Genomic DNA, 24,969 nt, shown 5'->3' on the forward strand with positions numbered 1-24,969 from the left:
AAGACACCGTTTGCAAATTTTTACTGAGAGAGACATACCTAATGTGCTTTTCTTGTTTTTGTTTTTGGTGTGGGCTTTTTTGTTTGTGCTTTGACTTTATTTTATTTATTTATGCATTTATGTTTTAATAGCACAGAGAATCAGATTGGAGACCATGCATACCTTTCAGGCAGTATTTGTCACAACCCATTTTCATCATCTCAAAGAACAAAGCAATAAGACTCTATCAGTATATAAAAAAGCCAAACTTCAAATGTGTTTCTCCTCTGCTCTCTTTCATATACAGAAAGTTACAGCATATTATCAGTGCCAGAAATTGAAAAAAAAAACTAGAATCAATTATCCCTCTGCTCACATGCCTGTATAAATATTCTATTCACTATGTTGCAGATGACTGAAGAGGTTGCGTACTTTTAAACATATTGTCACTAAAGAGACTGTGAACATTATTCATGTCGGTCTCTTTTTATTGCTTTTGAGCAGGGGGTAAGAAGTATGAGTAAGTGCCAAGAACCAGTATATAATTGACAGCCCCATAGAAAATGTACACATCACGTTCTTTCCTTTTTGATAAAGCTTATAGTTATGGCTGGATCAGGTGACCCTGAACCATCCCTTAGTTATGCTACAATCTGCTGTGGGGGGTTCCCATGAGTGTTTCTTTCATTCACTTATTTTTATTCTGTTTATACACCACTCTGCATTTAATCATTAGTTATTATTAACCTCTGGCTCTCGTCCACAGTGTGTCTTTTGTCCTGTCTCTCCCCTCAGCCCCAACCAGATGCAGCAGTCGCCTCAAGGTGCTTTATATTGTACATGTATATTGGACCTACAATAAATACAGACAAAACCCCAACAATCAAAACTACCCCCTATGAGCAAGCACTTTAAAAGGGAGGTCCCTTTTAATAGGAAGAGACCTCCGGCAGAACCAGGCTCAGGGAGGGAGAGATATCTGCTGCAACCAGTTGGGGGTGAGGAGAGGGAGACATGCAAGCATAAGAATAATTGCACACATCTAAATATATGAACCTCCACATTTTTTTCAGTTATACAGACACTATCATGTCTCTGTGTGTGCCTCTGCTCTTTCTTTACAAAACCAACTGACTGGCTGGATCAGTGGCTGATGTAGAACAACACCAGATGTGTGTGTTATCCGTATCATCCATCCACACTCATTATATAAGAGGATCTCTTTGCAGGTAACAGGCCATCTGTATAAAAAAGGACAGAGAGATCAAAATCATCTGTTCCCACTCTGTGTCAACACATGTTACCATTCAGACAGGAGTGTGAAAGGTGGATTAGATGGTCAGCCGAGGATGTGACGTACTTAAGTTATCCGGGCACTGACAGTGAAAGGCCACACCCCTGATTTAAGCCTGTCTAGACATCTTTGACGTGTTTTTTTCTCTTCAGCAATTTTCTGTAAGCTCTATGCTGTCTGACATGATTCTGAATCCTGGTGGATTTTTGTAGTTTTGCATATAATCACATTTCCAAACAAGATATTGTTTTCAAAAAAATATATTTTATTTTAATCCCAATATATTACATTTCAATAAGCAGAAAAGCATTTTACAGGAAATGTACTAAGTTAAATTGGAATAATCAAACATCAAGAAGTTCAAAGAAAAACTTTTTTTTTAAACTCTACAGGCTTGGTTTGCATGAAAGATCCAGATTTTTTTCATACACTGCCTATTAATCTTGCAGTCAACCCAACTTTACTCTTCTCTAACCTTGTGATCTCATGAACATCAACATATCAGTTAAATTGATCACTGTTTTGATTTATGTGAATATATAGGAAACTTTATAAAATAGTTTCCCTGATCCTTCATGCTTAGGCAAACTGCTGAAATAGAGATGTTTGCTGAAGGACTTGAAGCTACAACATTGAATATAGGCTAATTCATAGCTGCGTATTTCTTGAATTCAAACTTTAGCAGCAAGCATAGCCCTCACCACCTCCATCCCCACTTGATACACGGCATATAAGCTTTTGAAAGTCAAAGATTTCTGCTCACACATTAGTATTTGTGTCCGTTCCTTAGATCTTTGTGCAGCCAGATCTCAGAATGAAGACATGCCAGAGGCAACTGAAGCATACCACCGAATCAGTGTATAATGATAGTGAGTGTTTACATGGAAAAGGATGAGGAATGAAAGAGTCCAGTTTTGAAACAGCTCATCACAGGACTAGTGCTCACTAAGTAAACACCCTTTAGCTAAACTCTTAACCAAGAGGGTTTTTTTCGGAGATGTTCCAAATTTTAAGCTCCAAAAAAGTAGAAAATGGAAGCATTCATGATATTTGCTTTTCATGTCAGCTGATGAATCACTTGCATCCACACTTCTATCATTTTTTGTACTTTGGTATTAAAAAAAAAAAAAAATTGCTAAAAATTACTCCAGACTAGAAAATATTTGATTAATATTTTGAAGATTGATCAGTGTTGAAGTTTTTTAATTGTATTTTAAAGACTCCAGTTACATTGTTGTCCAAGCAAATTGAAATGATTTTGAAGGCCTAATTACCAGTTTTCAATTACTTTTTACATTATACCACCCTTAGATTAAACACCTTCAGACTCGTATTTGTCTGAGTGGTTAGCTTCATAACTATCTTTAAAGAACTCTACAACGTGCCCGGCACAATGTTGCGTGTTAAAGAACCAATAAGGACATAACTAGGCCATCTCGGTGAAGGTCTCCACTCCACTGCTTCAGCAAAACAGGATCAAAAGTGTAAAAACATAGGTATTTTTACTCAGCTTTCATAAAATATAAGCCTCTAAACTCAGCCTCCGAGATTTTAAAGCGTGTTAAATGGAAACAGCACTCAAACAGGCCTCACTTTACAAAATATATGTGAGCAGCAATGCAAACAATGAACTTCACTTGTTTACATTTTTTGCTTGGTCAGCGTTTGACATAAACTGTAATTTTGGTTTCTTGTAAACCTAACATGGTTTTTGAAGGCTCTCACAGCTGGCATTCTCTGAATATGATGAAAGCTTATTGCAATGTTATGGCTGCCTCGGGCCCCATGATGCCTCAAACTGTGGCCAGCTTTTCTGCCACTGCACCAGGATGGCGGGCATGACCCTAAAACACATAATAAATAAGTAAAATAAGTAAATATAGATCCTGTATGTATAAACAGGTTTTCTAGAGTAATAATTTAGTTAAGAGATGCAGTGTTACCTTTTTTTTATGTTCTTCTTGAGGGTATAGAAAAATATGTTGAAAACAAAAAGGGCCAAATTTCTCAGACTGTGCCAAGTCCAAAAGAAAAACTCGGGCGCCTGCTTCACCAACAACTCCAGTCTGGTGGAAAGAGAGAGGTCACAATGAAACACGCCACATATCAAACTGCAATTGCATTTCTTATTGCTAACAAATGTTACTGTAGCTAAAAAGCAAATAACAAATCACAAGTGCAGTCTTGTGAAAAAGAAAATTCACCATCTTTCAGTTCTGAGGTTTTACATATTAGGACACACACATTAAAAAAAAAACATTTGTTCCTTATCACAATCTAAAATTATTTAAATACAGCCTCACCACATGGCATACTACACAGTGTCATTAGCGATTCAACAAAAACTACTGGTAAGCCAAAATGCAGAAAGAGTGTGTTAAAAACTGACTGCATCCTTTGATTGATTATCTTGTAGAACCATCTTTTGCAGCAATAACTTGAAGTTGTCATTTTCTGTATAATTTTCACCTTGGAGGAATTTTAGCCCGCTTTTCTTTACAACATTGCTTCAATTCAGGTCAGCTTTATACCCTACAATATTCTTGAGAAAACCCCAACAATCAAAACTACCCCCTATGACCAAAGGGGATGGAGATCTGGACTTTGACTGGAGCAATGTAACCTTGACTCTTTTCTTTTTTAGTCATTCTGTTGTAGGTTTGCTGCTGTGCTTGGGATCATGGTCCTGTTGCAGTTTTAGCTAAGACGTTGTGAGACAGATGTTCTCACATTTGACTCTGGAATAATTTGGAGTCATGGTCGACTCAGTGACTCCAAGGTGCCCAGGCCCAAATCATCATCCTCCAAAAACAGTGCTGTGCATTGTGGCCAAACAGCTCGACCTTTGCTTTTGCGGTTTGTTCAAATGCAACTTTGCAAACCTAAGGTATGCTGCTATGTTTTTCAACTCTTCCAAACAAGCCATACTTGTTCAGTCTTTTTGTAACTGTATTGTCATGAACTTTAACATTTAACGTGCTAGCTGAAGCCTGTAGAGTCTGAGATGTATCTCTTGCTTCTTTTTGCAATTCCTCTGAATATGTCATGTGTAGTTGTTCATCTGAGGTTGTATTTACTTAATTGTAGAACCTGGTAAAAACTAGATGATTTTTTTTATGTCACAAGAGGGTGTGTTTTCTTTTACACATAACAATCCTGACTTAAATATGAAAATTAAGAGACCATCATGGTGTATTTATTAGGATGTGTTGTAGAGATGCTGGATCTGTGTTAAAGTAATAGTGTGACAATTTGTGGTAAGCTCATTTGTTTCCTTGCAGCATGTTAGGTGAGCTGAAATTAATCACTCTAAAAAGTAAGAAACTAAATAAAAAGCTGCAGACTGCAACTAGTGTAGCGCTGCATAATGGTAAACAATGAAAAGCACTACTACTGCACTGCTACCAGTAATTCTAAAAGGTATAAGAGTACAATTACCATATTGCATCACAGCAAGAACAAAAAAAAAAAAAAAACAGGAAGTGTAGAATTATGTGGCCATCTATTTCTTAGTTAGGAAAAGCAGTTTCCTGGAATTCTCCAGCAGCCTCATGATGATTACACCATCTCAGAAATTTTACGGTAAATAATGAAAATATGAAGCTTTTTTTCTTTCTCCTTTCATCTTTGTTTAACAAACAAAAAGACAGAGCGTTTCAGAGCACACTCAGCAGCTTTTCTGCTGGTTTGTCTGTGTTGTGTTGAGTGTATTCGTTACCTGTCTCTGTTCTGCAACACTGAATAATAAGACAGCATGAGAGGTAGGAGCAAATAGGACAAAATTCTGGCAGGGAGTCCAAATAGGTTCAGAGAAGTCATCACATTGCCCAGCAAAACTGAAATGCAGAAGTGAACAAACATAGTTTTGCAAAGGTTAAGTGGAACAATATGAATGTTTTTGGTTCAATTTCTTAAATGGGGTGTTGTGAGTGTGTTCAAAACATACCATTTTTCACCGTACCAAAATGGAAAGGAGGATATCGGGCAGCTTCCTGCGCAGTAGAGTTGCCCGTCTGAATGACCCCGTTGTCTGTAAATGAAGTCAGTTTGATGGTCCCATTTTCCAGCTTCTTCTTCTCATCTTCATCTTCCATGGTCTCGAGATGAATCCATGCATTATTTTGGTTAATGCTGAGTTGCCCTTGGGATTCATTTGAAAATAAAGGAAAGAAATGAAAGAGTAATTTAGGTCAGATTAAGTTTAGTCTACCCATAACAAAAACAAAGTTGTGGGGTTTTTTTGTTTGTTTTTTAACTCTGCAACTGACTCACCACTGCTCACAAGGAAGCGAACAGCATCTTTGTAGCCACTGTGAAAGGCTTGTTCCAGAGTCTGAAAAGAGAAAAACAACATAAATTTAACTAAACGTGACCAAATTCAGAGCATATTAAAGGTTCACTGGGTGTGAAGGAAAGGATCAGCCCATTGAAAACTCCCACATTATTATCTGCTGACCTTTAACATTCAGACTGTCTGTTAGTTATTATTTAACATCATATTAGGCAGTACAAATACTCTTTGATGGGATCCTATGGGATAAAAAATCACAAATATTTGCTGACGTAGTTAAAGATTAATTTCCTGTGCCACATTTCTAAAAATGTTAAATGTACGCTGCTATTTTTACACCGTAGTAGACTGAGAACACAGATCAAGATTTATGGACAGCATAGGATATGACAAGATACAGTTGGGGTCTGACCTCCAAAGCCGCAGGGTAAAGGGCATTGATGAACCTGAAGCTGTTAGCCAAGTTGCCCTTGAGAATGGCACCACTCACTACCATGTCCAGTGTACAAGGTCTGTCAGCAGGGCAGATGTCACTCTCTCCAGAGAATGGACATACTGTCAGTGTGAGACTGGAGGGTCCAGGTGCTATAGGCTGCATGTTGCTTAAACCACCATCCAAATAGATCTGTAACAGAGGTTTAAGTATTTTAGAAAACAGGCCTTACAAGCTGTCTGGAGTGAATTCGTGAGGCCATGAAATACTCACTACTCCTTTGAATGATGGAGGTACAAAACCACAGTACCCAGGCACAAAACAGCTACAAAGCAGTGCCTGAACACAACACACAAGTTTTTAGTCAGCGTGCTTTAGAAAGTATTTTATTACATGCTCTTAATTTTAGCTGAGTTTTAAAAACAGTAGAGCAAACGTACCTGTACTACATCTTCTTTGGATTCAAACTCAGACATGACAACTTGCTCGCTGTCTATCAGACGGGTCACAGTAACAGCAAGACGACCACTGGCCAGTTGGTGTGCATTAGATGGAAGATACTTGCGTAAAATAAACTCCAACCAGTGAAAAACATTGATTGAGGGGTTAAAGGGTCCAAGGGTAAAAGCTTTCACTTGCTTGGCAAAATTAATCATCTCATCCCGAATGGTAACTGTAAATTAGAGGATTTGGGTCATGCATAATAATTACATTCAGCAGAAGCAATTGCAGAACAAAAGTCACTTACTTAGATTCATTTCACAAACCACAGCAGCTGCTACCAGAGACCCAGCAGACGAACCAAGGACGCAAGGCGCAGAGTGCAGTATCCACGGTGCATAATGTTGGAAGCACTCGGCAACCCCTAGCTGGTAGGTGGCCAAGAAGCCTGATCCAGAGAAGGAGATGGACCGAGGACCTTCAGTGTACTGACAACTGGAAACACCGGGGGTCATTTTCTAAGGTTTACAATGATCTGTTCAAATATTATAGATGGTGAAAAATTCGTTAAAAAAAGGAGACCAAACTAAGGCAACCCTAGATGAACTATCCAGTGAGATCTTGGGAGAGGGTTTTACAATCAGTGTTTTTAAATGCATCATAATTAGACATACCACGTTGGTCATGCCCATGTGATCAAGGGTTAAATTAGGACTGGTAATGTGGGGACGTTGTGTAGAGTCATGGTTGCCATTGATATACGTGTGTGTGTCTGTGTGAGAGAGAGACAGAGAGAAAATATTTCCACACACATACATATTCTTTGAATCAAATACACTGTAAACCAGGTAAGAGTAGGCCCAGGCTTCTGTAGCAATTAATGACTCTGCCTGGTGTTTCTGTCATGCAGTGTATCCTGTTGGACACGGGAATCACATGAAATCTCTGACGCCTGACACATAATGTTACTATTGTCTATATGTAGGCTACTCTTGCCTTTCTAAGAAATGAAATTAAACTGGTGTGACTTTTGTACTACCTCATTAACTAACCATAAACTAGCTTTTCTAACTTGGTATCTTAAGTTTCCTTGATTCATCTGAGGTGAGAGTTTGCCTGCCAACTTTTTTTTTTTTTACTGTGTATTATACCACTAAAAGAAGTGAGAACTTTTTATCACTTAATGAATATGGAGTTTCTTTTTATTCTGTATTATTATACATAGCATACACATACATTAAAGATGTTAAAAGAAAACCATGTTGTAACTTGAGTTATTCTGTTCAAACCACGGCATCTTGCTGGACAGTCTAAAATGAGCTTATGCTGCCATCTGTCTATCCATGCTGCCTATACCAAACTGACAAAAGTGGAGGTGGATGTGTAAGGTCACCTTTTGAAAAGAAGCCTGTTAAACACCCAAATCTTCACACGTCTCCATTTTATAAATTCTACAGCTGCAACTGAACTGAGTTGTTACACCTAGAAGGTCAAAATGCTTTTAGGCCCATAACTGCAAAAACTGCATTGTCAAAAATGGATGTAGTGAAAGGTGAGCATTCCAGGCTCTGAAGAGTAAATGTGCCATGGCTCATCCAGTCTGCATATCTTAAAACAGTTTCAGTGGCTTTTTGTTTACTTTTTCTTAAGACCGAGTATTAGACAGCCAACTAAATCACTCTAACGTCTCAAGTTAGTTATTAGAAAATATGAGTATTTGAATCATTTCATTTCAAATACTATTAGATTTACTACAGCACCTCCTGCTGGTAAAATTTTGACAGTGCAACACTCAAGTGTGAGCACTGCAAATGTTTAAGAAATGTACTTTGTTGTCTTCATAATTGTTTGTAATTGTTAACCGACAATGGCAGTATGGCAGTATGTGATCTAAGACAGCAATATTCAACATAAACGAATAATCAACTTTGGAGGAGTGTCAAATTCATGACTCTTGGGGAAAAAAAGCTTACAGAAAAAGTACAATTAGTCCTGTTTTTCTGCGCTACATAAAACATTTATTTTCCAAATTTCAAAGAAAAGAACAACAGCACAAAAAATAAAATAAAATAAACAAAACACCAAATACCTGACCTACAAGTAGAAAAAGCTCGTTTCTGCCACTGAAAAAAATTTAAAATAAAATATTGCCAGGTGAAGCTAAGCCAAACAAATTTACGTTATCTCAAAATTTCAGCAAACATTTCAACAAAAAAAAAAATGTTTTCACAAGCAATTATTTATCCTAAGCAATCTGTTGTTAAACTTTTTTAAATCTGTTATTAAACTGTTACTATTAAACTGCAGTAATTTCCACCCGATAGCTGCAAGACCTGCAAAGTTTGTGAAGATAAATCTGTATTGTAATTTTACTGCCCGGATAAATTAAAGTTCTGATGATTTTTTTTTTTTGGCTGGTTGAATATTGGCTGGTTGGCTGGTTGAATATTTCTGTTATTAATATCACAGTTTTCCCTCATCCTTAACATTAGTGTTTAACCAAATCACAGTTATACACACACCGATTCATAGAAGAATGAAAAGCAGTTTCACAGTAAACAATACAACTGTGTTTTCTTCAGACTGTACACGCATGGCTTTTTCTCCCTGCAAGTTCAAAGTGCAGGATAAATATATCTCAATCCCCTGTTTTATTCTGTTAGAGCTGTGTTGTAGAGGTGGCCCACAATTTTATTTTATCTCACAGGAGCACTGGTTGGAGGAGGCTGTGGAGAAGCCCGATCAGGAGAAACCTCAAAATGGTCTTCAGTGAACTCGTGTGTAGGACTGACGTCCGGGAAGTCACTATCATGAGGTGGCGTGTGTTCCAGGGAGCTGGGAGCCTCCACCTGCTGTTTCCTGATATCTTGTGGGAGTTTCAGAAACCTGATTGGAGCCGATGAACAGGAAACAATGATGAGATTACATGTTGTAGAGAAAAAAACAGAAAGGGAATGACAAAGAAAGGAGCAGAGACCTGAAAAGAAGTTTTTGTCCTCTTTCTTTTTTAATAATGTTCAGTTTGTAGTAATGCCGCAAAGCACGGGACATTTTCTCGTACGTCATATTTTCTCGGTTCTGTAAAAAGAGATCGCATCATTAAGGTTAAGATTCACTAGCCTCCCATGTCCCCTGCTTGTGCTGTTTTTCTCTCTCCATCTGTGTCTTAAATTTTTTCCCATTGGATGAAACAGAGAGACCTGGGAACTCACCTTGTGGTTTCCCCAGAGACGTGCCAATCCATTGGGGTCGACCACCCTGAAAACCAGGCTGTCTGGGTCTTCCCATCGAATGTATTCTTGGTAACGGTCATCACAAAGCAACTGATACACGTAGTCCCACAGCAGCCTGCACTCTGGCCGTGATTAAACAAGCAACAACACACATGTTGGCAAAACTTAAACTACTATCATTAATTATAAATATTTCAAGTTCTATTTAGTATCCATGATGTACTGAATTAATTTCTAAATATATATCAATATCAGGGCCATGTTCCAATAAGCATGTATGTACAGTTGCGGTCAGAAGTTTCCATACACTTATCAATAGGCATGGATATCATGATAATTTGGGGCTTTTAATGATTTCTTTGAACTGTTCATTTTCCAGCATGTTTGAAGTTATTTTGGACTTTCTCTGATCCACATTGGAGTGCTCAAATATATACATACACTCAATTAAATCTTTTAATAAGTGGTGCTGAAAGTTCTATGGTGTCTTTTGCCTTGACAAGGCCAAGGCCTATTAACATGTCATTAGTGATCATGAGTGGCTCCAACTGGTAGTTTCTCTTTGTTTCACTTAGTTTCTCAGGTTTACAGACACAACTGCGCCTGTATGCCTGACATTATTATATTCTTTTAAACAACCGTTTTGATATAACACGAGAATAAAATGGTTCCATGACTACTGACTATTGAAAGTGAAACAGGGGACAGCTGAAGTAAAGTGTGAACAGTCTCACAGCAAGCCACAAAAAAGCAGATATTTCTCCTAAGAAACCAAAACTAGGACTGTATTTTAAGAGGATACTTAAAATGCTGGGCTTAAAATTGTTTCTAGCAAACTGACTGTGTTCATGCATGCGTTATTGGTGAATCTGATGGGCCACAGCTATATGTGTATTTGCTGATTGTATATCAGATCATGTATCTCCACTTTTTAGAGCGATATCTGTTTTTAACATATCCGTGCGCTCTCTCTGTGTTGAAATACATGAGGAAAGAGCACAGTTGTCAACACATTAATGTAACAGTACCTGGGATGCGACCATTTGCTTTGTGCAGCGGACTCCTTGGCTTATCTCGACTAGACAGGTTGAGAGGCTCCTGGATGATGTTCTTTGTTTGGGGAATACACTCATCCTGATTGCGGTGTAATGTGGAGGTACCCGCTGATCCGTCTAAGAGACAAAGACACAGAATGCAACAAAGAAAATGAGACGCTTGAATAGTATGAATTGCAGAGCAATGTATTTCTGGTATAGTCACTTGTTATACCCACTATTATGTGTGAGTGGAGCAGACAAAGTGCAGCAGACGGGGCGTTCTGTAAGGGGTGAAGCTGATTTTGGCTGACTGGCCACAGTGGCTCCGACAGCAACCGACACTGAAGTGAAGAAAGCGGGGAAAACTGTGAGTCAGAAATATGAGGAAATGTGAAGTGCTAAAGTGAAAGTAAAAGTGACTTTACAGTGATCTGAACATTTTATATTGCCAGGTTTACCATAGTCTAACGTTTAACACAAAGAGTCTATTTTACTACTTTTATACAAAGGACAGAACAAAGTCACTGTTCTGGGGTGTGTGTGTGTGTGTGTGTGTGTGTGTGTGTGTGTGTGTGTGTGTGTGTGTGTGTGTGTGTGTGTGTGTGTGTGTGTGTGTGTGTGTGTGTGTGTGTGTGTGTCACCCTTTATGGTTCTGGTACTTCAGCATTTCCTTATCTTTATAAATTCTGTGATAACTGCTCAACACATCTGATGCATGGAGCTGTAATGAGTGAGCTAATGAATTCACTTCTTAAGAAGCAATTAATCTTTTAAAGTACTTAAGATCACAAGCAAAATATTATGTAATGAGTATTCATATTTGAAGGAAAAAGCATAGAGAAAGGAAATCATATCAGCTGAGAGTGACCAAACATTAGTTACGGTTCGTCTGAGGATAAAAAGCCGACATGTACAGTAAAATAAAAGTAGGAAAGACAAAGAATTCCCACGTGATTTGGGCACATGTGGTAGATCAGGAAGTATTCACACCCATGATCGAACCACAATAAACAAGTTTGATTTCATTTGTGATTAAAAAAAAAAAAAAGTCCCACTCTGTGTCTTTTTTGAATGTATAAATTTCTTATATATTTTTTAATTCTGCCCTACTTTTTTAATGTTCCTTCTTAGTTCTATTATGATTTAATGTATTTATTTGCTTTATGTAAAGCACTCTGTTACCTACTTCTCTAAAACATGTGTACAAATAAAGTGTTCTTTCTTTATACTGAGCTTAAGTCAATTTCCCTGCATACAACAACCAATAAACCAGTATATGTTCAAAAAAATGTTACTGACCTGGGGTGTCATTGATTTTGGGAGACTGTGGCTCTTGAACTGTGTGAGCGATTATCTGGCAGCTGACTGGACCCTGAAGGAGTCCGCTTGCCACAGAAGGAGTTGTGTTAGGCGGCTCACAGACCACGCTTCTCCTCTGCTGCTTCACGCATTGAAGGATCTCATACAGAACATCACCTACAGAAAAAAAAAAAACAAGATATTTCAAAACACAGACACAAAAACAGCTCAGCATGCCTTATTTCTACATAACTCATGTTCACCTGAGCTGGGGCAGCGGCGTCTGAAGTCCTCCTTGGTGAGCAGGCACAAGGCTCTGCCATTCATCTCAAATCGCCCCTTCTCCGGCCGGCGCAGTGAGTACTCCTTCTGAGCCCAGTGGAGCCACAGGCCAACATCCTCCTTATCCCACAGGGATGGGTTAATTCCTGGGAAAATGCATCATTTCAAATCAGATGTGACAAATGTGCTTGCAGAGGGTGCTGCATATGCATAGTTGAATGCTATTTGCAGTCATATATGCAGTTAACATTAACAAATAAGTTGACTAGAGTTAAATTAAGTCCAGCAAAGATGATAATTTGACTCACTCAGCCTTCCAGGCAGATGCCACAGGTCTTCTTGAGTGGGAGGGCTGACCAAAGGAACTTGGGTAGGTGGGGAGTGATGCAAACTGGGAGGAATGTTGACTTGCTTTTCACGTATGATAGAAGGACTGCTTTCTTGCTACAAAACATCCATACACATGCCCATAAGCACACTACCCGCCGCAATACTGAGCAACTGGGAGTATTCATAAACAACAGCTTCTGGTCACGGCCCAACAACCTAAGGCACTCAAACTCCAACAAAATGAAATCGGGCTCCTGGTTTGCGGTTTAGGACCACAAGCTGTTAAAAGATTTGACCCTGAAAGGCTAACTTACCTTGATCAAAGGTGACGGGGAAATGCTCTCCATGAAAATGTCCTTTATCTGCTCGACTGCACAGAAAACAGGACGATTTCCTCATAAGCAGACAAACAATTGGTGAAGCCAATAAAATAAGCTTCGGATCACGACTCAAACTCACTTTTAAACGAATATCCTCGAAGAAATAAAAACGCAACTATTTTCACATTCGACCCTTCCGGGAAATGAAAACGAAAGAAACATAATCCTTGCAGGGGGGTGTGTGCAAAATAGGATGATTGGAGGAAGCAAAGATAGAGAACATTTCCAAAAACCTCCGGCTGCACTTGTTCAGACATGCAGCGCCCAGCAGTATATTTACAGAAGCGTTGTAATACACGCTCCCGTTAATAAATTAAATATGGAGGGTATCGTTTTTTGTTTTAGTTTAGTTTGTTGTTCGTGTGTTCGTTTGTTTTTTCACTTTTGTGCAGTAAATACATGAGTGGTGATCTGTATGGTTGAGTGAAAAGAGAAAAAAGAAAAAGCACGGTGCAGGAAGTCGTCGGTGATCAAGTGTCAGAGTGTTAAAAAAGTGAAAGGCACCCCAGAAGGGGAGCAGCGCCTCCGCAGATAACAACGCAAGTACTCCGTGGAGCTCCTCCCACAACCAGGAAGACACAACGAGGCGGCGTACGAGCGTCTGGCTGCAAATGAAATTAGGTAAGCACTTTATCCAGCCAACTGCCACCGAGACAATAGAGCTGCCGTATGGCTGTGTAAGTGTACTGGACTGCGGATTTTGCATGAACGTTAGGGGACCGTTCCTGCTGTTTGAATACTCCAAACTGGAGAAAAACACGACAGTTTGTTTTAGTCTGTTGTTCATCTGTAAAATGGTTATAGCAAAGACATGCTTAACTTTAACTGGCTATTCAGTAATTTAAAAAAAATGTTAATAGACTTTCACTGCGCTTTTTTTTTTTAAAAATCTGCAGATTAAACATTAACGTTGCCCAACAAAATGAGCAAAGTCCAACTACACAGTAGTCAGTATAAGGAGTCAGAGCCAAACATTGTAACATTTTAATGCGTTGGGGTGGATTATTCAGAGTATATGCATCAGGTGAGGTACCAACAACCATTCAAAGTCACTTAAATCACCCCCCCCTCACCCCATTCTGATGCTCAGTTTGAACTTCAGTGGGTTGCCTTGACCGTGTCTACATGCCAAATTGCATTGAGTTGCTGCCATGTGATTGACTGATTAGACATTGAACTGGTGTACCTAATGTAGTGGCAGGTGAATGTATAAAAAAAAAATCAAAAACTCGCAAGCAGGCAGATAAAACCTGCTTCTAGTCAGGGACAATATTGTATTTTTTTCCCGTCTCTGGCAGATGGCAAAGAAACAAATGAAGGAACTTATAGCCAATAAAAAAGTGACCCTCCACCACTGTGATGTAGCAGCGATGCCTCTAGCAGACAGCACTGTGGATAAAGTCTTTCACTGCAACTGCTACTACTTCTGGCCTGACCTTAGAAAAGGAGCCGCAGAGATACACCGGGTGATGAAACCAGGTAATGCCATGACAGTCAGAGTTCATTCTCAAGATGTGTTTTTTTGTTTGTTTGTTTGTTTTGTTTTTAATCCAAATTAAAGCCTCTTACAGACTCTGTCTTTGAACAGTGCTTCTCAAATTTTATTTCCCCACCCTATGAACCCACCCAGGAGCCCTGATGGTGACTACTCTGAGGCTTTCTCGTGTGGCTGCTATAGCAGCAAAGGGGGTGATGCCAGGGGAGAACTGGCGCCCAGAGGCCTTTTTGGCAGCTTTGAGAGACTCCGGCTTCACTGATGTTAGAATGGAAGACAAGCAGCATGGAAGCATTTCTTTTCAAGCTATCTTTGCCACTGCCTTCAAATGAGATTGCATCTTATCTACACTACTCATGTGATTGTGAGATTTAGTGTGATTACTCTGGTTATTACTGGTCTTCTTTTTGAAGACTGATAAAATGTAACTTATCATAATGGCAAGCGTATACATGATCAGAACGTTTTGCATCATTTTATTACATCATTATCACACAGTATTACTTTGATTAAAAACTGTGCATCTGTGTTACTGTAAAAAATGGAAATTAAACACGGTGGTGAACTGTATGGAAGAACCCAACTGGATGAATGTGTAATCATGCATAACCAAAAAAAAGCATAATATTAGGATAATATAGAATAGGAAATATGGCTAATTTAGAGCTATATAATAGCACTGGGTAATAAGTCATTTAATGAAATCAAATGTAGATCAATGTAGATTGTACAGTATTTTTGTATTTTAAATATAGTTAACTAATGAAGGAATTATAAGACGTTGCCTGTCGTGTTGGAGGTGCAAGCAAACTGGCTATTGACATTGAGATTGCAGGATGATCGCTGTAAAATATAGATTTTTTTCTGTATATTTTTGAAGATTCCAATGGGTATTTGTCACATGCTATCCACCTAAACTTTGCCGCAGAGCAAGGACGCCTTTCATGTCAACACAATCCCCAACCTGGCCCCCCAACTTCCCAGATTTGAATCTGATCCAGCATATTGGATCCCACAGGAACCAAAGGGTCTGTTGCCACCATCACTGTGCCAGGACCTCCAGAGGTTCTGTGTCCTAACTGGTCAGAGGTGGCAGGAAAGAGATCTAGGCCGGTAGTTTTGACATTGTGGCTTGGTGTTGTGCTATTTGTATGCAGAAGTAGCTTACTAAAGTATTGATAGCCCACACTCCGAAACAGACGGTGGCGGTAATGCGCCCTAAAGCTGTCACTGAATATATTCAAAAGAAGAAGAACCCAACGCGGGCGGTGCTTACGTAAGGAGAGGGAAATCCAAAACAGAGCCGACGACCCGTCTTATCCGAGAGGAGTGGAACAGGAGGGTTGATTAAGATAGACAACGTTTATCAAGTGGACAACTGCTACAAAGTAAGCAAATGAGGGTTACTGTCAAGTCAGCAACATTTAATTAGACTTTTTGGACTAAGAAGGTGTGGTAGTTTATTTTTCAGGCTTATTAGTAGGCAAAGGTGCTAGCTCAGTATCGCAAGTTTCTCACAAGAAGGCAGTTAACATCACAAACAAAACACAGTCTCATTTATTGTTAACCGAGTTAACAATAAATGTATTACAGATGTTTAAGATGAATAAAAGCGTGTGTGCAGTCTGACCCTCGAGCCATTCAAGTGAAACACCAGTGCTAGGACGAATACAGTGTCGTTGCAAAATACCCGTTTTGTATTCGTTAATGCCATTTGTTTGTCCGTTTTGCAGAATGCAAAGGGCTTCTCGTTTAAAGCGTGAGCTTCAGATGCTAAGCACCGAGCCACCTCCCGGGATAACATGCTGGCAGACCGAAGATCAGATAGACGACCTACGGGCACGTATGTACTTCTGTGTCACTGGGTTTTAAACAACTAAAGATAAACTTACCAGACACTTTGTTAGGTACACCTTGCTCGTACAAGACTGGACCCTCTTTTTCCTTCAGAGCTGCCTTCATTGTTGGTAGCACAAATTTAACAAGATCCTGGTCTGTATTGACATGATAGCATCACCCAGCTGTTGCAGATTTGTCTGCTGCACATCCATGATGCAAATGTTCCTCCACATCCCAAAGTTGCTCTTTTGGATTGAGATCTGGTGACTATGGAGATAATTTCAAGAAACCAGTCTGAGATGATTTGAGCTTTGTGACATGGTGTGTTATCCCGCTGGAAGATGCCATCAGAAGATGGGTGCTCTGCGGTCATAAAAGGATGGAGATGGTCAGCAAGAATACTCAGGCAAGCTGTGATTTTTAAACAATACTTAGTTGGTACTAAGAGCCCAAAGTGTGCCAAGAAAATATCCCCACAATATTACAACATGTGCCTGGACTGCTAATACAAGGCAAGATAGAGCCGTGATTTCATGTTCTCCCTCTGTCATCTGAATGTTGCAGCAGAAATTGAGATTCATCAGAACAAGCAATGTTTTTCCAATCTTTTGTCCAATTTTGCACAAGTGGCTATTTGAGTTACCGCTGCCTCAGTTCAAATCATTGTTGTCTGACCTCTGACATCAAGGGGACATTTTTGTCCAGACAACTGGATATTTTCTAAGTTTGGACCATTCTCTGTAAACCCTAGATATGGCTATGCAGGAAAATTCCAGTACATCAGCAGTTTCTGAAATACTCAGATCAGCCTGTCTGACACCAGCAAAGCAAGCGGCCTTGACCATGTCTACATGCCTAACTCCACTGATTTGCTGCCATGTAATTGGCTGATTAGACATTTGCGTTAACAAGCAGTTGAACAGGTGTACCTAACAAAGTGGCTGGTCAGTGTATGTTTTCGTTGATACATGGTCCATTTTCCTATCCTACATATTCAGGATATTCCACATGTGATCAAAATCACTGATATAACATCCATTATTAAAATGGTTCAAGCCTTTCCTTTTTTTTAACCTTTCTTTATTTTCCAGAGATATTGGGTGGATCAGGAACTCCTTATGAAGGTGGAGTCTTCTCCTTGGAAGTCAAGATTCCAGAGAGGTACTTTTCCTTTGAGGTTTAACATTGTTGGGTTTGTTTTTACCAGTTAAATGTCATTACTGCACTCTAGCAGGACTGATGTGTTTTGTTTTTTGTTTTTTTTCTGTAGGTACCCATTTGAGCCTCCCAAAATACGATTCTTGACCCCAATCTACCATCCAAACATTGACAATTCAGGACGAATATGCCACGATGCTCTCAAACTCCCACCAAAGGTTTTAAGAGATTTCTAGTACAAAACAAACTTTCTTTTTGTCTGCTGTTAAAGACACAAGGATATATTTTACACATGTCAGATGTAATGTCTTCTTTATATGTATTTTATTTTTTGTTAAGGGTGCCTGGAAGCCATCTCTAAACATTTCAACAGTCCTCACTTCCATTCAGCTACTCATGGCAGAACCAAATCCAGATGACCCACTGATGGCTGATATAGTGAGTCATATATAGTCTTTCATACTATCGATGATACACAATCTGAGTGTGATGGTTTAACTTATTTTTAATAAATTGTTTGTTACCAGTGTGATTATGTAACAATAGCTCAAAAAAGATTTTAAGGACATTGGGTTGACTAAAATAAATAAAAGTTATGCCAGTATGTCTGTTAGTTTGAGGTCCAGGTGTTTAATAAATGCAGAAATGAACTGTTTAGATGTAGGCCATAAACCCTTTTAGTGCACAGCCTATTGGGTTAGAGAGCAATTGTCGTAACACAGTGAATGAATCTATGACCCAACTTTAGATGCACAGATGTTTACTTTTTTTTTTTCATAACGCAGTCATCAGAGTTCAAATACAACAAACACCTGTTTATGGAGAAGGCCAGGAAGTGGACACAAGAACATGCTGTCCAGAAGATTTCTGTAAGTCACTCTGGAGTTTTGCTATTTAGATTTCCTTTTCAATCTTTTTGTTTTTTATAATTATGCACAGACTGCTGCACTGTTCTCAGTGACATGATTCCTGTCACTTGATCCACTCAATGTGTTAGTTGTGTGTACTGTCTTATTTGACCCACAAGGTTGTGCTATGCTCCCGTAATAGCATGTTGTGTGTCAAGTAAATATAACCTGTAATTGCACAGTCACATTGAAGTGAAAATAGCTTCGGTGGGACTAGGAAAAATCAGAAGTTGCCTGGTGATTGCACTGAATTGTTTTGCATTCTGCGACTGATTTCAAGTAATTGCAGCAACCAACTGAGGTTGAAGATTGAGGGTGTTGCCTGTTCAATCTCTAGACGACCTCTCTCAACTGCAAGGCGATTGCACAGGTAACCTGGTGAAAGCAACTTGTGTCCAAACAGTCACAGTCCAACTTGGACTAACTGTAATCACTCCCAGAAATGCAAATAAGTCCTATCTAATCTATAAATGCAAACTGCCAACATGTGGCAGTTGATCTGAGTCAGTGCATCAGTCTGAGCAACTCAGCTACCTGCCAGCTGATTGTATTTTGGTTGTATTCCTCTATAAAGGCAACGCTGCAGAGTGTCTATCATTTTGCAGTTAAATTGTTGTCCTGCAGCACCTATATCAGGATTTGTGGGGGACCTTCTGAATTTTTGTTTCAAATCTATGAGGTTCTGGCTGGACTCTGTAATTTCTGTTTAATGTGAATTGCTTTGTTATATAGACAAAAACAATTTGCAACAGTTGGCAAAAGATTTGCAATTTTTGCAGATTCATCACAGTGAATTATCGTGAACATATTGCATGTAATTACCAACCTGACCCCATTCAATTGCAAACTGCAGATCACTGTGTTATCACTTTTTTGACGCTTTGATAACGGCAACTGACTGCAAGTGGAAACAAAATGTTGCTCGAAGACTGGTCCCCATCTTCGCAGCATCCATTTCAAAGGCAACAAGATTGCAAACTCGTTGCAACAATTTTGGTTGTGCTGTGGTCTCCAGCCATTGTTTTCATTATTGCAACTGTAGGTTTAGCTGGAGTGCTGGATTTTTAAAAAAAAAACTTTCTTTTGTTTATCCAGGGTGTTGTGGAGGTCGACAAGGAAAATACTCTTGATCAGAAAGCATCATCCCAAAAAAGAGGGGCACTCAGTGTACAGCAGGAAGCAGAGGAGCCAGCAAAGAGAACCCGTGTGTAGTTTCCACCTCACTCATTAGAGCCAAAGATCTCTCTTTGTGCACCACCTGATACAACTGACACCTTTTTAGAACTGTGATTTTAATGTTTCACTTAGTTCTAATACTGTCTTCTCTCTTTTTTTTTTTTTAAATGTATATTAGTGGATAAAAGTGTGCATGCCTGTATGTATAATGTATGTGCTTATGTTGTGATATCAAAGTTAAATTTTATTAAAGTGTTACAGAGAGTGCCTGGACTTCTTGTGCAGTCTGGTTGTGTGTGTTCAGAATTGGAGCATAAGCAGAGTACTGAGCATATATAGTATGAAGATGATAATTTTATTCAAAAATATGCTTGACCAGTTGTATACAAAGTATGTACATCCTAAATAGTACATTTGTTTTTACAAGCTAAGGATTTATTTCTTAATATATAAAATTATATATTTGCTGTTTATAAAAAGGGAGACAAACATCATAAGGCTGTAGTGAGTCAATACCATGCTAGTTCAGAGGTAGTTATATTGTATGTACATAATGCTAGCCTACTCTAAAGTCTGTATGAAAGATCGCTACATCCCGTTCAGTCTATATGACTGCTTGCCTCCTGTTGGATAGAGTTGCTTTTTTGAGATCAAACCATGTAAACCATATGAAAATATATGTGCAGCCCATTTCCTGTTGCATTTTGCTGCCATATAAAGAGTAGCGTAGCTTTGTATTATACAGTTGCATAGTACAATATGTGACAATGGAATCCGTGGAAGAAAAATGTTAGCTTACACTGGCTGTCCTGGTGTGTGTGTGTGTGTGTGTGATGAGTTCCTTTTTTTTAAACAGACCTTAGCAATAGGATAGAATTTGTATTACAAAAAAAAACAAAACAGTGCCACCTATAATAGAACCAAACAATCTGCATCTTCTAAGTTGGATTTCTCACGATCACATTTCAATATAAACATTTACGGTTAAAGATCTACTGGCGCTACCTACAGGCTAAATCGCTGATCTGTCCAATGCTTACATTTTCCATGTGGATTCGAGTTATCTCTGTCTGAGGCAGTCCACTGAAATTGTCCTTTATATCAACCGTAATGCCATTTCCTTGAATAGTCGTTTCTGTGAAAGGACCTTTTAGTCCCGCTCTCTGCTGTCAGAGGCTCTTTGTTTTCTCATCAGTTTCTCTGTAGTCCTCAACAGTTTCAGTGTTCACTTGTTCTGAAGAGCTTGAAGACCGTGAACCCAGAGGCGGTCTTTCTGCAGTACGAAGATGGTCCTTGAATGTTCATATAATGTCCTAGCTTTTCAGATAGCTAGCTTGGAGGCTCATGGGTAAGACATTGAGAGTGAGAGACATGGCAGTGTGATACAGAGGGCAGAGTGTTGTGAATCACATCTTGATCCAAATGTTCCAGAAATCACCTCTCGCTCAGGCGCTCTCATTCTGTCACTCTTTCTCTATCTCTGGCAGTGGGAGGGGGTATTTGGCAAGGGATGAGAGGAACAGAGGAAGTGGAGGAGCAGTGGGAAAATCTGATTGGATCTTGTCGGGGTTGGAGAGAAGATCCTCCACCATACATGGCATCAGTGAGTGACACCTGTGTTGATGAATCAGAGCAGGAGCTCTTTTCTGTGTCCACAGAAACCAACGAGTCCAAGGTGCGGTCCCGACGTAACTGTGTACGTGCTTTGGGGCGAGGCCAGAAGTACAACTGAGAGTGGTCTCGTGTGAAAAGAAGGAAGAGGAGAGGGTTGAGGCAAGCAGGCAAGGGCTGGAGAAGCAGAAGGACTGATTTTAGCACTTCCTCCCCCAGAGAAAGGAGACCAAGAAGGGAACAAAGGGAGAGGAAAGCTACTGGTACATAGAGAAGGCCATTGGTGAATATTAGCCAGGCAACATGTTTGATCATAGCACAGTCCCACAAGCCCTCACACTCTCCTCTGAGTAACTCCCAGTAGAGGCGGATGTGTGAACCTGTGACTATAAGCAAGCACAGGGTGTTCATCATAATGAGGGCCAAGGGAAAGCCCAGGGAGGATGGCAGTCGAGAAGATGGTGGTGGCAGGGGCGAGGGAAGGCAAAAAGGCGAAGACCCATACTCCCCGACTCCTGCCAATGGGAGAGAAGCAAGCGTGAGGGAGAGAGCGAGGCAGAACAGTGCACAGGTGCGTACGCTCCCAAGGGATGGAGATTTCCCATAGGCACGCGCACACGTCACACTCACACCACATTGCACTGCTGCAAGAGTTAACAGCAATACACTGGCCTCAGATGCAAACACCCAGACCCATCCTGTTGCTTGACAACCAGGACCCCCTTCCCAGCGGGCTCCGTGGTGACCAAATTCTCCCAGTGTAAGAGCATCCACGAGGGCCAGGGTGCATGTACACACACCCGTCAGTAGATTTGAAGCACCCATGCAAGCCACGGTGAAGCGAAGTGGCGACAGGTAACCAGATGAGCCAAAGAGAGACAGAAGCAGGATGGAGTTCCCCAGCAGAGATCCCAGGGAGATGCACCATAGGCCAACACGAACTAGCCAGGTGCCCAACAGAGAGTCACAGGGACGGAAAGGACCTGCAACATTACAAACAGCAACTCATTAGCTAAAAATGTTGAACTTAGGGCTTACTTTTTCATGCTCTATAATAAAAATAATTTGTATTACCAGGTGTCGGTGTGCACTGCACGCTGGTCTGTAGTTTGGATTCCTCTATTTCCAGCTGGAACTCCTCCAAATCTGGGTCATCTGAAAGAAAACATTTTTAGGGACAAAATTCAGAGGTGCAGTACAACCTTTTGGGGGAAACACATATGAGGTCTATTTATCATTTGTTAGGTATATTGACAGCTTCTCCTGAATGTGTTTGTACACAGTTTTAGCCAGGTTATGTGTGGACTAGCTATAGGAGGTTGTAATGGTAATGGTGGAATGAGTATATAACATTCAGTCTAGAACAGTGATTCCCAAAGTCAAGAGTGCTGCGGCCCACTTAAAAACCAGAAAATCCCATTACTGCGCCCCACCTGCAGTACTTTCGTGGCCCACCAGGGGGCAGCGGCCCAAACTTTGGGAACCACTGAAGATTATTGGCTCTTGCATAAAATGTAATTATCTTGGTATGTTTCTCTAGCAATTAAAAGTAACTAAATTTTAATCGGTGAAATCGTGTAATCATCTCTTGTTTTTGTTATTTTGTGAGCACAATTTTCAGTTTTAATTGTGTAGGTTTAATGGTTTTAATTTCACGTTCACTTTTGGTTTATTTGTGTTTATATCTTACACTGGCCACAAGAATGCATGGAGGGGTCAGCATATAGTGGTATATTTGTAACTGTGGTTTCAGTGAGGATCTGACGTGTCCTTAAGGACTGAGCACAGACATTTGGTTGTCAGAATTCTATCTAATATTTTAGTCTTTTACCATACTGTGCAAATGCTAACAGATACTGTAAGTGTGTTGTCTTACAGTGAGTGTCAGCATGGATGGGGTACATGGCTACAGTCCTCTTGTGCAGGTCTTCATTAGTGCTGCTCTGCTCTGAGTCCCATTGACTGGCTGGCTTGTAGCTGTCACAGGAGCCATACACACAGCACTGGTAGGCATAAGGCATCTCTATCACCCTGTACCAAGCAGATGAGAGTGGTATTGGAAATAAACCAGAAGAAAAACAAGAGCATAAGAAAATAGCAACAAAACTATAAGTTGAGCATTATCTACATGGCTCTTAGGTATAATTTTGAACTGTTTTGAAGGAACTTCAAGTGCTTTTGTTTTTGTTGCTGTTGGGCCCTCTTTCAACTCTCTCTTAAAATAGTTGTCTGTATTTATTTGCCTTTTGATTGCTGTGTAATCAATAAGACTGTTCATACTGGTACTAAAGACTGTAACTTTGTACAGTATCTTTTGAACCACATTTAATAGTGATTGTGAATTTGCCTCATACTGGAAGAAACACATAGTCCTTACAAACAGGCGGGGTGGTTACATTGGGCAAAAAGCTTCAGTGTATGAAATCATAATAATTCAATTATAATAACACTTCATCTTTAGTGAAAATGTAGAGGAAGCATTTATTTTGTTGATGTTTGGATCAGCTGACTTTGGTGTGGGTGGGTGCATGCAGCCATTTACTTGACCTATAGTGCTTTTGAAATGTTTCTCTGCCAGGACGATGTTCAACAGTGATACTAACACAGCGCTGTGATCTCCTGCCATATCCAGTGTCTTTGAAATGTACTCTTCATTTTTACTTCATCGCACCTTTGCAGGTCTTAATGGATCTTTGCAACAAGACTGAACTTGCTGCTAACAAATGCTTCATCGTTGTTTGAGTTCAGCTCAGGAATGGCTTGCAGGGATACACTGTAATTAGTCAATTGTCAGACCTGGCAGCTTTTGGCAAATTGACCATATTAATAGAAAATTGCAAGAGAAAGGATAATTTAAGGGTTGGGAAGGGATGCGTTTTCCTTACAGCCACAGGATACACACCTGGGATGCTATCACCCTTTTTTTTTTTTTTTGATAAAGCAAAATACAAAAGTACACACTGAGTAATTAAGAAAGTGCTGAATGATTCTGAATGGTGTATTTACCTCATATGGGGAAAACTATCAGGACTGAAGGCCTCATATAATTCTGTGTTCCCCCTCAGCTTGAGATGGGTCAGACCGCCCAAACCTACAACAGGTATTGAGCTGAGATGGTTCTCAGTCAGGTCCCTAAGAGAAAAACAGAAGGACATTGAAATGAGAAATGTGGGTTTCAAATCTAAGCCAAGCTGATGTTTGTGAAATGTGTTTTTATTTCAGATATTGCTGAGGGATGTCCGTGATCAAATGGCCTTGTCTCTTAGATATTTTAAACTGTGTAGACAAGATTCTCAATCAGATTGACTCCAGCTAATACTATCTGTCAGATGCAAATTTCAACCAGTCTTCACACAATGAAGTCATTTTATATTGGCATGATTTGAGCTGAGGCTGCTTGCCATACACAGAGCTCTTTTTTTTTTTTTCCAAACAATAAATGGATTTTAATGTTCTCTGCAGACTCTGCCAAAAGGCCACAGGTTTTCAGTGGCACACACAGCCAAGTATGGAGTGTTTGTGTAAGCGCAAGGCTCTGATATACTGCCTAGCTTTAATTAAGATACACAAAGTCTTCATGCCATTCTGAGAAAAGGGGCAACAGTGCTGAAGAACCAGATGAAAGGCAGAGGAGACTTAGCGAGTTTACTCACAGTTTAATCAAAGAGTGAAGTGAGGCAAAGGCATCTGGGTGGATCCTCTCAATCATATTCCAGCTCAGATCACTGACAGAAAAAAATGAGGTGAAAGTGACTGGAAGGAGTGACTGGAATAATACACAGA

General features: G+C 39.8%; 5 protein-coding genes across 6 annotated transcripts in view; 2 read left to right on the forward strand and 3 right to left on the reverse strand.

The window, feature by feature from the left end:
- Positions 1-2,906: 2,906 nt before the first annotated feature.
- Positions 2,907-7,034, reverse strand: LOC115783521 (1-acylglycerol-3-phosphate O-acyltransferase Pnpla3). Its single transcript, XM_075074387.1, is given in 9 exon segments — positions 2,907-3,117; positions 3,217-3,339; positions 4,992-5,109; positions 5,220-5,423; positions 5,546-5,606; positions 5,977-6,189; positions 6,271-6,336; positions 6,438-6,670; positions 6,746-7,034. Coding segments are annotated over 9 exon segments (1,437 nt in total). The 5' UTR covers positions 6,954-7,034.
- Positions 7,035-7,702: 668 nt separating this feature from the next.
- etv7 (ETS variant transcription factor 7) lies at positions 7,703-13,636 on the reverse strand. Of its 2 annotated transcripts, XM_030733257.1 has the most exons (10): positions 13,079-13,636; positions 12,934-12,989; positions 12,598-12,733; positions 12,271-12,435; positions 12,008-12,184; positions 10,945-11,049; positions 10,700-10,843; positions 9,651-9,793; positions 9,416-9,516; positions 7,703-9,324 (listed from the first exon to the last, which is right to left on the reverse strand). In XM_030733257.1, exons 1-10 carry the CDS (start codon positions 13,254-13,256, stop codon positions 9,135-9,137), a joined length of 1,395 nt encoding a protein of 464 aa, XP_030589117.1. In that variant the 5' UTR covers positions 13,257-13,636; the 3' UTR covers positions 7,703-9,134. The 2 variants fall into 2 exon arrangements, with proteins under 2 accessions (XP_030589117.1, XP_030589118.1); XM_030733258.1 differs by having other exon boundaries at positions 12,934-13,634.
- Positions 13,637-13,990: 354 nt separating this feature from the next.
- Positions 13,991-15,146, forward strand: LOC115783526 (uncharacterized methyltransferase At1g78140, chloroplastic; the record flags this gene model as incomplete). The annotated part of the gene is made up of 3 exons (XM_030734393.1): positions 13,991-14,023; positions 14,298-14,478; positions 14,630-15,146. Coding segments are annotated over 3 exons (411 nt in total), but the record flags the coding sequence as incomplete, so codon positions are not given.
- A 467-nt stretch (positions 15,147-15,613) lies between these two features.
- Positions 15,614-19,848, forward strand: ube2t (ubiquitin-conjugating enzyme E2T (putative)). The gene is made up of 7 exons (XM_030733286.1): positions 15,614-15,882; positions 16,228-16,337; positions 17,425-17,494; positions 17,604-17,709; positions 17,831-17,929; positions 18,277-18,360; positions 19,495-19,848. Exons 2-7 carry the CDS (start codon positions 16,229-16,231, stop codon positions 19,609-19,611), a joined length of 585 nt encoding a protein of 194 aa, XP_030589146.1. The 5' UTR covers positions 15,614-15,882; position 16,228; the 3' UTR covers positions 19,612-19,848.
- Positions 19,849-20,914: 1,066 nt separating this feature from the next.
- The window catches only part of lgr6 (leucine-rich repeat containing G protein-coupled receptor 6), a 36,593-nt gene continuing 32,538 nt past the window's right edge, over positions 20,915-24,969 (reverse strand). The window contains exons 14-18 of the mRNA XM_030733242.1: positions 24,840-24,911; positions 24,193-24,318; positions 23,063-23,217; positions 22,261-22,341; positions 20,915-22,169 (exon numbers count right to left, since the gene is read on the reverse strand). Coding sequence (XP_030589102.1) covers positions 21,031-22,169; positions 22,261-22,341; positions 23,063-23,217; positions 24,193-24,318; positions 24,840-24,911 — 1,573 coding nt within the window. The 3' untranslated portion in view covers positions 20,915-21,030. The remainder of the gene's footprint in view (positions 22,170-22,260; positions 22,342-23,062; positions 23,218-24,192; positions 24,319-24,839; positions 24,912-24,969) is intronic.

This window comes from Archocentrus centrarchus, chromosome 7 (genome assembly GCF_007364275.1).
Source record: "Archocentrus centrarchus isolate MPI-CPG fArcCen1 chromosome 7, fArcCen1, whole genome shotgun sequence".
Lineage (NCBI taxonomy): Eukaryota > Metazoa > Chordata > Actinopteri > Cichliformes > Cichlidae > Archocentrus > Archocentrus centrarchus.

What these genes read in the sequence shown, in the direction of transcription:
- etv7 (XM_030733257.1), bottom strand. Translation starts at nt 13,256, where the DNA reads ATGTCTGAACAAGTGCAGCCGGAGGTTTTTGGAAATGTTCTCTATCTT. An exon ending in ACGCCGCTGCCCCAGCTCAG is followed by an intron (nt 12,185 to 12,270) that starts GTGAACATGAGT and finishes TTTTTTCTGTAG; the next exon opens with GTGATGTTCTGTATGAGATC. An exon ending in GGACAAAAACTTCTTTTCAG is followed by an intron (nt 9,325 to 9,415) that starts GTCTCTGCTCCT and finishes GGCTCCAATCAG; the next exon opens with GTTTCTGAAACTCCCACAAG.
- ube2t (XM_030733286.1), top strand. Translation starts at nt 16,229, where the DNA reads ATGCAAAGGGCTTCTCGTTTAAAGCGTGAGCTTCAGATGCTAAGCACC. An exon ending in GATAGACGACCTACGGGCAC is followed by an intron (nt 16,338 to 17,424) that starts GTATGTACTTCT and finishes TTTATTTTCCAG; the next exon opens with AGATATTGGGTGGATCAGGA. An exon ending in GAAGTCAAGATTCCAGAGAG is followed by an intron (nt 17,495 to 17,603) that starts GTACTTTTCCTT and finishes TTTTTTCTGTAG; the next exon opens with GTACCCATTTGAGCCTCCCA.